The following is a 14,632-nucleotide window of genomic DNA, read 5'->3' as shown; positions in this document are numbered from 1 at the left end:
ATTCAGTTCCAGGCGTATACATTTTTAAAGGCTCTATTCACCAGAGGGGACAATGAAACTCAACACAATAGTAAGTGTGTTTGCTAAAAACATGAAGTGACTGGTTAATTTTTAGTCTTTAGATTTTCAGATGGACTAGTTTTTTCCAGCACAGTTTCTTAACTTATTGCTTTATGCATTGCATATTTTAGAATGAGAAAAATATCCATCATGGCTATGTGGCCAGAGATGACCTCTCTGGGGCTTCCAACCCACCTCCAACTTTTGGAAGATGCTGTATACAGTTAAGTTTTATTCTGACAGAGTGGACTACAAAGTGAGGACTGTGATGAGAATTTTGTTTTCATTTTTAAATTTTTAATCCTAGAGAGAAAGACAGAGGGAGAGAGAACCCATGCGTTAGGGCCTCAGCCATTGCAACAGAACTCCAGATGCTTGTGCCACCTAGTGGGCATGTGTGATCTTGCACTTGCCTTGCCTTTGTGGGTCTGGCTTCCTTGGGATCTGAAGAGTCAAACATGGGTCCTTAGGCTTTGCAAGCAAGCGCTTTAACTGCCAAGCTATCTCTCCAGCCTTGTGATGAGCATTTTTAGCTGGAAGGATTGGTACTTAGAGAAGGTATAGCTTAATCCTTTAGCTTCCAAGATGAAGAAACTGGGGCTACAGATTCCTGTCAATTAAAAGGACCTAAAACATCAAAGTTTTATAATGGGGCTCTTCCCAGCATGCTATTGTTGCCTCCTGTCATGTGTGGGGCCCTAATTGCTTGAACTTTTAAGTTGCTTTTTATTTACTTATGAGAGAGAATGAGAGAGAGAGAGAGAGAGAGAGAGGAGGAAGATAGGGTTTTCAGCCACTGCAAACAAACTCCAGATGCATGCACCATCATGTTCACCTGGCTTACATGGGTCCTGGGGAATTGAACCCAGGTTCTTTGGCTTTGCAGGCAAGTAACTTAACCACTAAGCCATCTCTCCAACCCTAATTATTTGAACTTTTGACTAAGCATATGTAATCACTAGAGATCTTTGAGTCACTGTGGTATGCTACGGTCTATGCTTGTTCCAGATCTCAGGAGCACTGTGAAGTTCTTAGATTGATTGGTTAATTCTTTCTTTACTATATGTGCTAATTATGGTTCTGTGTCTGGGCTTGTCTTAAGTATTTGAATCAGTAGAGAAGTGGAGGAAAGACACCAATGTTTGCTAAATATGCAGGGCATTTTATATGCATTGCATTTATATAAATTATGAACCTGATATGATAACGTGCTCTAGAGAAAGGTAGGCTAAACCATTTGCTGAGATTAAATATTTTTAAAGGGAAAGTGTGAGGGCTCAAGGAGATGGCTCAGTGGTTAAAGGTGCTTACATAAAGAGAAAATGTGAAAGATTTGTTCACCCACTGCTTAATATAGTGCCTGGCATACAAGCCACTCAAATTATATTGAGTGAAGAATGAATGAGTGAATAGATAGATGAGCACTGGAATTTAAATTTAGGTCTAGGTGGCTCAAAGTTGCTTCCACTATATTTAGCTGCTCTTTGGTCATTTTTAAGATCGGAACACTTTGGTTTTCTTTGAGTATCATGTAGCCTGTCAGCAATGGTTTATAAATACCCTTAGCTTATATTTTATATAAGTTCCTCAAGGCTTAGCGTGCTTCTGTAGCCGCCATAATAGGTTATTTTTTTTAGAACAAGAAATTATGTGCCTGCAAAGTGGATTATTGAAGTTGTCATTGGAAAAACAAAGTAAATAACAACACTTTAACAGTGTGTTATGCACATCCCCCAAAGCTCTGTTGCCTGGGGCAGGAGAAAATGCTTTCCACACTGTGGCTATTAAATCCTTCTGGTGATGTCTGTTCATGAAATGCTGTAAGCCTGGAGAGGATGTTTATTTAAATGGTTTTCATGGTTGCATGGTTTGAGTTCAGTAATAATATAACATGTTGGTCTGGGTTAGGGGCTTTATTGATATTTCACTTTTGTCCATGTAACAGTTTTTTCAAAGACACTGCCCCATTTTATAGAGGAGGAACATTGAACTCCGAGATGGTTAAGTAGCGGTGACATCATCTTCACAGGTGGAGCTAGTGTAGCCCTCACCCCACATATTGGTTGTAGTTTATAGCCACATAGCCATGTGCTCAGCCATTGCTCACTTACTCATGATCCACTGGGAAAATCTATGCACATCTAAGCTGAGCCAGAGAAACAGAAATCAATGTTTGGCAAGAAAACATGTATATTTCTCGTGTGGAAAGAGATACATGTGAAACATTTTTTTTTGAGTGAAACATTCTTCCTGGCAGTAAAAACCCAGAAACAACCTCTATACTTGTCAGCAGAGGGCTGGCTCAGTATATTCTTACTACTGTATAATGCTCCAGCCTTCTAACAAGAATGAATTCACATGCTATATCTCCGGGGGCAAATCTCTAAGTAGAGGCAAGTGACTCGGAATATCATAGTGTGATAAGGATGGTATCCTTGACCGTTTCCTGGTCATCGGTGAGCAAATGGCCTTTGCTGCTTAGACCTGTCAACCACATTGGCCCTTAATGGGTACAGAGAAGAATTTAAAGAATACTACAGGGCTGGAGAGATGGCTTAGCAGTTAAGCGCTTGCCTGTGAAGCCTAAGGACCCCGGTTCGAGGCTCGGTTCCCCAGGTCCCACGTTAGCCAGATGCACAAGGGGGCGCACGCGTCTGGAGTTCGTCTGCAGAGGCTGGAAGCCCTGGCGCCCATTCTCTCTCTCCCTCTATCTGTCTTTCTCTCTGTGTCTGTCGCTCTCAAATAAATAAATAAAAAATTAAAAAAAAAAAAGAATACTACAAAGTCAGTGGTTTTGGAATTGACAGAAGCTACTGAGAAGGGGAAAGAAAATGTAGAGGTAAGGAGGAAAGAAGCATGTGTGGGAAACTATATTCTTTGGTGGGGGAGGAGAGAAAATCGAGTAGAGAAAAAGGGTGGGGACATTAGGGAGATGGTGAAAACCCGAGAAGAGCCGTGGGACGTTGCATGTGCCATGCAAGACAACACTTCTTTCTTGGAATGAGTTCAGTAAAGATAAGCGTTGCTGACCAAATGCTTTCTTTACAAGTAAGCTTAGTTTCTTTTGAATGTGGCATCCATACTGATGTGGGCCTTGAGAAATGGCTTTTTTTTTTTTTTTTTTAAAGAGTGTGTGTGTCATCCCAATGTACAGGCATCAAAGCCTTGTGAAAGAATCCTTCAAGAATGTTTTTAAACTTTATTACCTCTTTTAAGATTTCAGAGTGAATATTTATTACTTTTATAACTAGGAAATAAGAATAATTTTAGTGATATGGTCCCCTTTTCTCCTAAGTTGAATAGTGCTGTTCTCTAGAGCGGAAGGGCTGTGCTGAAGCAGCAGTTATAATCTTGCTTCAAAAGACCTTAAACAATTAGAATTTGGGAGAAATCTTCTGATACCCAATTTAAGGTGAAATTGGTGCACCTAGACTCTCGGAAAGGAAGCAGAACATGAACCAAAGGGAGGATCTTGCTGGATGCTTGCGTGGCTTAGCTCCTCTCAGTAGCTCTCAGGACTTATCAGGAGAAGCTTCCCAGATTTGGCATGCATACAGGGTGCGAGGGCCTCTTTGCACCCCTGTGTCTAGAAGGCCAGGTTTAGAAAGCAGCAGTGTCTCAGGCAGCACCACAGGCTAAGAAGGAAACATCTGTCTGATGCCTATGATGTGGGAGCCCGTGGAGGGCCTGTTCCACTGCCTTCCACTGGAGGCTCCTACAGAGTGGTAGACAGAGCAGGCCCTGCTCCTCACGTTCCACTGGAGGCTCCTACAAAGTGGGAGCCAGGGGAGGACCTGCTACATGGCCTTCCACTGGAGGCTGCTTCTCAGTGAGAAATTTCCTCTCCACATGGCAAAGAATTGGTAGGGTGCCAAGTAGAATACTACAAGCAATCAAATCGCATGCAATTTATTAACCTGATAATAAATATTAAAATGAATATTGAAAAAGAACAAATCACCAAGTCAAATCAAAACACTAGAAAAGAGTCATATTGGCTGTATGTTGCCAAGCATAATAGTTTTTTCATTTTGTGAATTTTAAATGGAGAGAAATAAAGAAAGGAGTTGGCCTCTGGAAGTCACCATATGAAAATGTGATTTAAAGGTGTGGCCAAAACAGGCTGTAGATTCTGATCTCCAGCATGACAAACTTCCTGAATAAGCAAGGTGATACTTAGAAATCCCAGAACTCCTTGGGGCAGGGCAGGCTCTTTCCCTGAGTTACCTTAGAAGGAAATGGAGGTCCTGAAGACAAAGGAGGAGAGACCTGGGCTAAAGGTGCTTGATTTTCTCCTCCAAGCTCCTTCAGCAAGTAAGTCACTCTCCCTTACAGAGCTGATAGAAAGTAGGGGTCAATTGGAGACAGGCTTCCTCTTCAAGATAGGACTATGGAATATTTTTCTTGTGAAATTGAGGGCTGGGGAGCCTGCTCAGTTGGTGAAGTGTTGGGAGCTGCAGATGCTTGTCTCACAAGCACAAGGACCTGAGCTGGATCTTTAGAACACATGTAGGAATGGCAGACATTGTGGCTCATGCCTGTAATCCCAGTGCTGGAGACAGGCGGTTCCTTGGGGCCAGCTGGTCAGTCAGTCTCCACAAACAGATACACATACAAGCACACCTGCACACTCACACAAACACACATATATATATCCACACATGCTCATAAATAGCATATAGGATCCGTGCACATATGTAAAGAAAGGGTGTGGAAGTTTAGAGGGAGAACTAGGATTCATAATATAGAAATTGGTACCTTTGAATGGTGGTGTTTTATTTTGGTATTTAGAAGAGCCCCGACCAGTCTCCTCACCCCTCTATCTATTGAGAGAAGTCCTGAATTCGTTAACAGGAGAATCACGTTTGCACAAAGACAGAAACAGCTCATCAACTTAGCTTTTGTTCAAAATACTGAGGACTTCCAGAATTCAGAGAAAACCAATTACACATGAGAAAGATCAAGAAGACCCAGTGGAGAAAATGGCAGTGGAGAACATTGACATCATTCAGAAATCAGAGAAGTTTTCACTCTAAAAAGACAACTGATTAGTACCCTGTGGGGGATTCTGAGAAACTCCATAAACCAAGAGCAGCTGTGTCCTTTATACAGAAGCAATCAGCAAACAGAGAAAGTTCATGGACTCAAACATGTGATGGTTGGAAGTAAAAATTTTAGTAGACAGTTGTAAGAAAAAGCTGCGGGAAAACTGCCAAAGCAAAAGCGAATAGATAAGAATATGAAAGACGTAAAAGAAAAGTTAAGTCGAAGGGAATGAGTGAACGAACCAAGTAACATGAACCCAAACAGCTATGGTGATTTGATCTGAGCAGCTATGCCTCTGAGGCAGGACAGAGAACAGGAGGTCGGCCAAGGGAAAGAAGCCCTTCACCTTGGCGTCTGGTTGCAGTCTCTCACCAACCGAACCTCCAGAATTCCAACACATTTGGGTTGGAGTGATGGCTTAGTGGTTAAAGCGTTTGCCTGTAAAGCCAAAGGATCCCAGTTCGATGCTCCAGGTCACACCTACGCCAGATGTACAAGGGGGCGTCTGGAGTTCGTTTGTAGTGGCTAGTGGCTCTGGCACGCCCATTCTCTCTCTCTCTCTCTCAAATAAATAAATAAATAAATGAAAATTTGAAAAAAAAGAATTCCAACACAATCAACAAAATTTGCTTTGAAGCTTGCCTACATAGAGACAATATTCCTTCCATATGAAGGCATTTTAAATAAGAGTGCTAATATAGTAGGAGCCACACTGAAGTCCTAAGTGTTGATGGGCTGACTCCCTCTTCATATATAATCCTAAGTTTTCTAAAACTCTTAGAAAGTTATAATTAGCAAAGTAATCTTAGCTTCCTGGATATCCCTTGAGACTGATGGTTTACCTTATCAGCTGTACCCTTCTATGATTCCATTTAAGGCTCTTAGCAACCTTTTGAGATGGAAGTTCAAAAGCCACCACCATCCTATATGTGGCTAGTGTAAAGATAAGTGTGACTCTTGCGAAGCCCAAACCCCCACTTGTGTTTGTACTATCCTTTGCCTGAGCTCCTCATTATTAGCTCTGGCCTTAAATCCATGTTAACGTTTCTCCTTTGCTTCTACGTGTGTGCGTTTTGGTACAGTTAGTGTGTGTGTGCTGGTGGGCATGAATGGGGAGGAAAGGAAGCTGTGGGGTACCTTCCTCTATTTTTTCTGCCTTCTCAGATACACTCAGTGAGCCTGAAGCACTCTGTTTTTCAGCTAGACTGGCTGACCAGAGAGCCCCAGAGATCCTCCCATTTCTGCCTCCTTCAGCCTGGGGACTCCAGGCGTGCATAACCATGCCCTGCTTTTCTTGTGGGTGTTGGGGGGGGGGCAGTGATTAGGCTTAGGTTCTCATTCTTGTTCAGCAAGGGCTGTTACCCAATGAGCCATCTCTCCAACCTCTAAAATCTCTTCTTACCAAACCTCAATCGTGGTGGAAATTCTTTTCTGTAGGGAAGCCAGAAATACTAACCCTTAAGAAAAAGCCCTGAGAAGAATGTCCCTGGCTGCTGGCTGCTACAGGTGGCAGTGTGGAGCTGCGTCTCCAGCCTGCGGCTCCCTGTGGCGGCCATCTCCTTACTGGTCCATCTGTGAGCATGCAAGCAGGAGTATGGGGGAACCACAGGATGCAGGAACTGACTCTGGGCTCCCTCTCTTACCACCACTGAGCTCTGTGGCATTCCTGTATGTATTTTTCTATCCTGCGTAAATCCTGTAGGGTAGCACGAGATCCACTGTGTACAACTCACAGTGCTTTGTGTTTTTGTTTGCCATGCTGGTATTTACTCATGTGTAAAATTTAACCCGTCCTGATGGTGAAGTCCTGTAATCCCAGTGGAAGCTGAGGCAGGAGGATTATAATTCCAATTCCTGCTTGAGTTACTTAGTGAGCTCAACTTAGTAAGATCCTGACTCAAAACAAATAAGCAAAATGAAGTGTGGGGGATATAGCTCAGTAGTAGAGTGCTTTCCTAGTGGGTGAAAGGCCCTAGGTACAATCCCCAGTCACACTAAATAAATAAATAAATAAGAATTGAAATTTTAATTGCAAAAATACATGTAAATTTACCATATTAGCCATTTAAAAGTGAACATTTCATCAGTAGTGTCAAATATATTCATATTGCTTTGTATCAGAATTTTCATCTTATAAAACTGAAACCCTATATCTATTAAATATCTATTAAACAATACCTTTTTTCCTCCATCTCCAGCCTATGTAACAACCCTGGCATTTGTGAAGCATCTAGGGAATTGGACTCTAGTCCTCATGCTTGTGTGGCAGGCACTGTACTACTGACTGAGCCATCTTCTCGGTCTGTTCTTTAAAACTTATTATTGTTGTTTTTTAAATTAATAATCTTGAGTATAAGGTGATATTTCATATGGACTTTGACTTGCATTTTTCTAATTAGTAATATTGAATAACTTTTCATATGCATGTTGGATTTTTGAAATGTGACTATTCAAATTTCTTACCCATTTTTAAATTGGGTTATTTCATTTTATTTTAAAAATATTTTTATTTATTTATTTGAAAGGAGAGAGAGAGAGAGAGAGAGAGAGAGAGAGAGAGAGAGAGAGAGAGACAGAGAATAAATGAGAATATGTGTACCAAGACCACTAGCCACTGAAATAAACTCCAGATGCATCTGGTTTTACATGGGTACTGGGGAATTGAACCTGGTTAGGCTTTGCAGGCAAGCACCTTAGCTGCTTAACCATTTCTCCAGAATTTTCATATGGCTATAAGTTTTTTTAATTAAAATAAAATCTATCAAAAAATTACATATCCTCCCACCACCATCCTTTGGCCTTTTCCCCCATGCTCCTTCATTGAACCCCTCATTTTTCCTACTGTTCCCTTTTCTATATTGATGTATTTTTCCCTCCTCCATCATTCATGACAACCTGTTGATGGAACCAATATTATGTAGTTCTTGTACAGGTAAGGAGAACTGCTGTGAGGTCATGAGCACAGTGACATTTTGTGTCTGGGAGACAGTGTTTCAAATCACTCCTCCCTATCCTTTGGCTCTTATGTCCTTTGTACCACATCTTCTGTTATAGTCCATGGGCTGTTGGAGGGTGTAATCAAGGTGTCTCAATAAGTGGTAAATGAAGAACTGAATGCACTTTGACAAGGTTTTTTCTTTTTCTTTTTTCTTTTTTGTCTATCCAGGAAGCCACCACCATTTGAAAAGAAAAACTTCTCTAACAAAAAATGAGAGGATCGCTAATATATAGGCATTAACATAGGTATATAGAGGGTAATTTTATAGGCATAATATATCCATATAGATGAGCAATGGTAGTTACTTCCCCGGTAAGGATTATGACCTTTCCAACCATAGGATTTTATAAAAAATGTTTTATTTATTCATTTGCAAGAAAGAGAGATAGAGATAGAGAAGGAGAAAGAGAGAGAGAATGCGAATGGGTGGGTCAGAGCCTCTTGACCCTGCAAATGAACTCCAGATACATGCACCACTCTGTGAATCTGGCCTTACGTGGACACTGGGGAATCAAACCCAGGCTGTCAAGGTTTCAAGCAGGTATCTTTAAGTGCAGAGATGTCTCTCCAGCCCATCGTAGGTTTTTGACTACCTTTTCAGTGACAGGCACAGATTCTTTCCTATGGAGTGGGCCTTAAATCCCAATAGTGAGTAGTTGTTCACCTTAATAATAGACATGACAGTATTGCACTAGTTTGTGCATCTTCCCTGTGTGGCCAGTTATGTAGCTTGCAAGGTCCACTGCTGGTCAAGACTGCTGATGACTCTTCTTCCCAAGCAGGCTGCATAGTTCCAGCACTATGACCTCTCATCAGCAGGGAGGAGGATTCTAGCTCAATTTTACATTGATTTCTCAGTGTGCTCTCAATTGCTTTGAGCACTATTGAAATCTTAAAAATATTAACTCCACAAACATGCAATGTCTTCTTTTTTAAATGTCTTTGATTTCTTGGAGCATTGTTTTGTAAATTTGTAACAAATATTTTTAGCTTCTTAAGTCTATTTCTTGAATTTTATTCTTGATGTCAATTGAAGTTGAATTTTTTTCTTAAATTCCATTTTATTTTATTCATTTTTACTATATGATTTTTGTATGTTTAATTCATATCCTTAAGTGTAGCTGAAGTTATTAGTTCTAGAGAAAGGAAGAGGGAGAAGAAGAGAAAGAGGAATTTTTAAGTTTTCTAACTATAAAGTCATGTCACTTGTGAATAAAGATAATTTTCCTGCTTTATAATTATGTATGTCTTTTTAGAGAGATATTTTTATTTATTTATTTACACACACTGAGAGAGAGAGAGGGAGAGAATGGGCACACCAGGGCCTCTAGGCACTGAAAATGAACTCCAGATGCATACACTACTTTGTACATTTAGCTAAAAGTTTACATGGGTACTAGGGAATTGAACTTGGGTTGTTAGGATTTTGTAGGCAGACACCTTAACTACTGAACCATCTCTCCAGTCTGTTTTCTCTTTTTTAAACTTAATTATTCTGAATAGCGTTTTTAGTACTGTGCTGGACAGGTGCTAGAGCAAGAATATCTACCTTGCTTCTGAATGAAGACAAGCTTTCAATCTTTTACCATGGAGTGTAGTGTGAGCTGTGAACATTTTATAAATGACTTTTATTATGTAGAGATAGTTTCCTTCTATTTGTAGTCTGAATGTTATTTTTAACTGTGAAAGTTTATTGAACATTGTTAAGTGCTATCGTTTCCAATTGACATAATCTATGGATCCATCCTTCATTCTGTTAATGTAGCATGTTACATTGATGAATTTTTCATACATTGAACCATCCTTGCATTCTGGGGATAAATTCCACTTGGTCATGGTATATAATTATTTTCATGTGGTACTGAGCTCAGTTTTCTCGTACTTTGTCAAGCTTATTTTGCATAAGTAATTCTTCAGGAATATTGGTCTGCAGTTTTCTTCGTGTCTTAATTTGCCTTTAGTATCAGAGTAATGCTGGTACCTCACTTTGTCTTACTAAAAACTGACATTTTATTTGAAAAAAATCTTTAGAGTTCTTTAATTGTCAAATGTCTAGTCTTTTAAGAATATGGAGAAAACACTGCAAAATGTGAAAAAATTCTCATCTACTTGCTACTGAATCATGAACCACATCATAGTGGGACTTTGGAGTCCCTCTTCAAATGCAGACAGTTATCCCTTCTGGCTCATTGTCACTACTTCATGGTTAATTGGCAAATTTAGTTTACCCTCTGTAGATGTGCATTACTTCTTCATTTACAAAGTGAGTATAATGTACTTTATTCCATAGAATTTTAGCAGACATTCAGTGAATTGATATAAATCCCTAACTCAGTGCCATGGGGATCTGAGTCCACTTGCACAAAGTTTTATCTTCCTCATTAGCATAATCCATTAGTATCAGAGCAAGAGAAGAAGGGCTAAGCCCAGGGATTTAGGGCTAGCAGATACACTGCTTGTAGTTTGAATGTGTGGCCCCACAGACTTAGGTATTTTTGATTAGAAATTGAGTGTGTAACTTGAGTCTCCAGTAGCTCAGCTAGAGGAGATATTACTAAGGTATATCTTGGAGTCCAGACCTAAGGTGTGTTTGGGGACATATCTGAGTGCAGCCCTAATAGGTGTGTTCAGAGCAGTTTGAGAGCTGACAGTTTGTGCTTGTTGGTGTTTGCTCACAATTTGATTATGTCTCTCTGCTATGCATCTGTGGAAATGTGTAAGCTTCTTCTGCCACTGATGGTTTATAAACCTGAGATAAAGTCCTTTCACCCATAAATTGCTTCTGGTTGGATGTTTGTCCAGTGATGAGGAGCAGACTGCAACACTGTTGGTCTGTTCCTTTTATTTTCCAGCTTTGTGCCTGATATTCACTATTTTGTTCTCTGCTATTGTTATATTAGTATCTCAGTGAATGTAGTCTCCATGGATACCCTAAGTCCTGAAAGTCTATCATGATTTCCAATTCCCCAGAGGACATTTTGTTACTAAAATATAAAAGTATTAAGAAGTAGGAGGCGAGTCACATTCAGGGCAAAACAAATTCCTGTTCTAGTTTGGTGCAAGTTAAAGGGAGTCACTGATACTTTATTTTTATTTATTTATCTTAGAGAGAGAAAGAAAGAAAGAAAGAAAGAGAGAGAGAGAATGGGAGCGCTAGTTACAGCTGCTATAAATGAACTTCAGACACATGTGCCACTGTGTGCATCTGGCTTACGAGGGTCCTGGAGAATTGACCCTAGGTCCTGTGGCTTTTCAGCCAAGCCCCTTAAATGCCAAGCCATCTCTCCTGCCCTGGAGTCACGATTTTTAATCAGAATAGAAAATAGAAGCAAAGACAATCCAGGGGCCCATATCTTAATCTGAATTAAGTCATGAGTGAATCTAATAAAGAGTGAATTTGTGGCACCTGCCATTAGTTATGGCTCTCCAATGTATATATGTAACAGTGGCTTTCAGTCAAGCTATTATAAATTCTCTGTGAATACTGGCATTGAAGTGCTATGACTACGCAGTCAGATAAGGACTGTTGTTATTTCCATGAAGATTTTGTATTGTGGAGTGTGATGTGTATATAGGGTATATGCACATTTTTGTTTGCAGATGTGTGTGCTCCATGCATATGCATACAGAGGTCAGGGTAGAATACCAGGTGTCCATCTCTGTCAATCTTCCCATTGTTTCCTTGAGATGAAATTTATCACCAAACCTGAAGCTGCCATTTATAGTAAGACTGGCTGAGCAGCAACTCCCTCGCCTATGACCCCCTCAGGATTGAGGTTACAGGTGTGTGTGTGGCCATATCCATATTTTTGTATGGGTATTGGGGGTCAAATTCAGGTCCTTATGCTTGAGTGGCAAGTGCTTTTACCACTGTGACATCTCTTCATCCTCATTATACCTACTCATAGATGAGCAAATTGAGGCGAAGAAAGGACAATCAGTTTGCTGTGTGGTAGATACAGGATTCAAGTTGGGTAGTGTAGTCACAGGGTTTGTGCCGTGGCCCATGGCACATGCTGCTACTGTTACTGATGAGAAAGAACATCCATTTATGCGTGTGTAATTGTTTTTGTTTTTCCTACTGTCCTCCCTTTCTTCCCCTCCCCTGGATCAACCCAAGTGCAGGTCAGGGAAAGAAGAGTGAGGCAAGGCAAGTTAGCTATGATCCTGAGAGCTTTGCCTTGGATAACTTCATTGTGTAAACCAAAAACCTATCAATGAGATTAAAATAAAACAGTCAACTATTTTTATTTACATGAGAGAGAGAGAGTGGGGGGAGGGATGCCCCAGAGTCTATTGATGCTTCAGACTAACTCCAGGGTCATGCACTACTTTGTGCACCTGGCTTCATATGGGTACTGGGAAGTCAAACCTGAACTGTTAGGCTTTTAAAGAAAGTGCCTTTAAGCTTTGAGCAATATCTTCAGCCCTAAATACAGTTTTGTTAGGGTTTATGCTCAGAACCAATGTTGCACAGAAAGAAAGTAGACTTGTAATTCTGTGCAGGTCTTGAACTATTCAAGAGGCAGAACTGAGTCCTACATGCTTGGTACATGCTTGTAATCTCAGCACTCAGGATGCACAGGTAGGTGGGGTGTGAGTTCAAGACTTCAAGTGAGTTACAGGCCAAATTCCAGGTCAGTCTGAGTTATATAGCAAAACCTTGTCACAATGCCCTTCACTCAAAAGCAAAACAAAACAACCAAAAAAAAAAAAAAAAAAAAACCCAAAAAACAACAGAGGCAAAATTTCTTGCTTCAGTGTTTATCAAACGATTCTGGAAACTGGCTCTTGTTGGTTCCCTGAATGATACCTGTGTGGTAACCTTCCTGTGAGTAAATCTTTTAGGTTCAGGCCAAGGTTTTCAGCCTTGTTTTGAATCATTCTGCAGCTGTGGTGGTTTTGATTCTTTTATTTTGTCAGTCCCATGCTCTCAACTGTCACCTCAGTATGCTCACCTTTGTCTGGTACGCAGTGTCACACTCCTCAAAGTGCTTTCTGATTCTCCTTCTGCCTCCAGGAACATACGAAGCGGACAGGAAAGGCGGCATTGACCCCATCTGACTCCTGCTCAGTGGAGAGTGAGGTGATCTTCCCAAGGTGGACTGATTGTTTGTCCTGGACCAGCAGTGTAACAGATCGTTTAACGAGTGAGAAAGTACCATTTCCTTTTGTTTGAGGATGCTCCGAGCGAATGTTACTGTAATGAGAGCAGCCTGAGTATGGAGCACACAGTATATACAAATTGTGGTAATCCTGAATGATTTTAACTATAACTTAGAAGTTTGAGTGATAAAGCCAGCTCTAACTATGAGGACATATAAAGCCAAGTCTTTCTGTAAAACTTGGGGTGGTGAAAGCCAGTTGGATATTTTGACTTTCTGTCTCATTTTCCTTATCTGCAAAGTGTAGTAAATAACATTCTGACTTCATAAGGGTTTTATGAGGAGTTGGTGAGTTAAAATATTGTGTTTAGAACAATGCTTGGCTCATAGCAGATACTCAATGAATTAGATGTTTTTGATAGGTAGTAAATAGGAAAACAAAATTAATTGTTAAAGAAATAAAAATTTATAGCTAAGGACGATCATTTTGTTTTTCTCTTCAAAAACAGCTACTAAAACAACCCAAACCAGTGGCTTCTTTTGTGGTTTGGATAATATCAGCAAATTTACCTTGAATATTTCACAACTTGATTTTCTATACCTTCATGATTAGATTTAGTTTCATATGCCAAATTTCCAGCTCATAATACAAATAATTTTTCCACCCTGGGTCTCCAGTATTGGTTCTTTGTGATCTATATTCACATGTCTTATATTTGGAAAAGCTTACCCTGCCATCCTCCTGTTTTTACCAAGGATGCTTATTCCAGTATCAGGTTTGTTTTTTTTTTTTTCCTGTTTGACGGTAGGAAGCTTTGCATGTAAGATCAAGAAACAGCAGTTTCTGGAAGCAAACAACGTCTCACTCCTGAAGCTTAACATCTGTTTGTGTAATGACCTCGTTAGGTAACTCCAAGTCTCCTTTGGTAAATTTCCTATTAAAATTCTGGCTCATCTGCTTCTTATTTGTTAGAAATAACTTTCACTAGAGGAAATCAGGCAGAAAACCTCATCAGTGTATTTAACATCTAGTCCTTTAAGAAATCATACTTTGAATTTTAGAGGTTTGACTTTGCTCGATAATGAAATTATCATGGTGGAACAAGCCATAGAAATAATAAATACAGTAATTCTTCTTTGCCTATTGTGTGATTTTGCTATTCATAAATTTTAGGGCCTTAGATATTAGATACAGTTACGTAAGGCCTCACGAACAGTAATTATCTTTTGGCCAAAGAAAAAGCCCAAACGAATGCTAAGCTGCATTATCGCTTGGCTTCTGACATGAGCTGATAATCAGATTTTCTTGCTTAAATCCACAGTGCTTGAACAATGCTACCCACTGTCTGTGCTTCCCGATATTCCCCTTAATTAGAAAGAACAGAAACACAAATCTGAATTATTTCAAAATCTGGTTTCCATG

General features: G+C 40.1%; 1 protein-coding gene across 1 annotated transcript in view; it reads left to right on the top strand.

Annotated features, from left to right (window-relative positions):
* The first annotated feature begins 2,486 nt into the window (after positions 1–2,486).
* The window catches only part of C6H12orf42 (chromosome 6 C12orf42 homolog), a 72,756-nt gene continuing 60,610 nt past the window's right edge, over positions 2,487–14,632 (top strand). The window contains exons 1-2 of the mRNA XM_045152257.1: positions 2,487–2,516; positions 13,125–13,254. Coding sequence (XP_045008192.1) covers positions 2,487–2,516; positions 13,125–13,254 — 160 coding nt within the window. The remainder of the gene's footprint in view (positions 2,517–13,124; positions 13,255–14,632) is intronic.

This window comes from Jaculus jaculus, chromosome 6 (genome assembly GCF_020740685.1).
Source record: "Jaculus jaculus isolate mJacJac1 chromosome 6, mJacJac1.mat.Y.cur, whole genome shotgun sequence".
Lineage (NCBI taxonomy): Eukaryota > Metazoa > Chordata > Mammalia > Rodentia > Dipodidae > Jaculus > Jaculus jaculus.
This window is presented reverse-complemented; position numbering and strand designations above follow the sequence as displayed.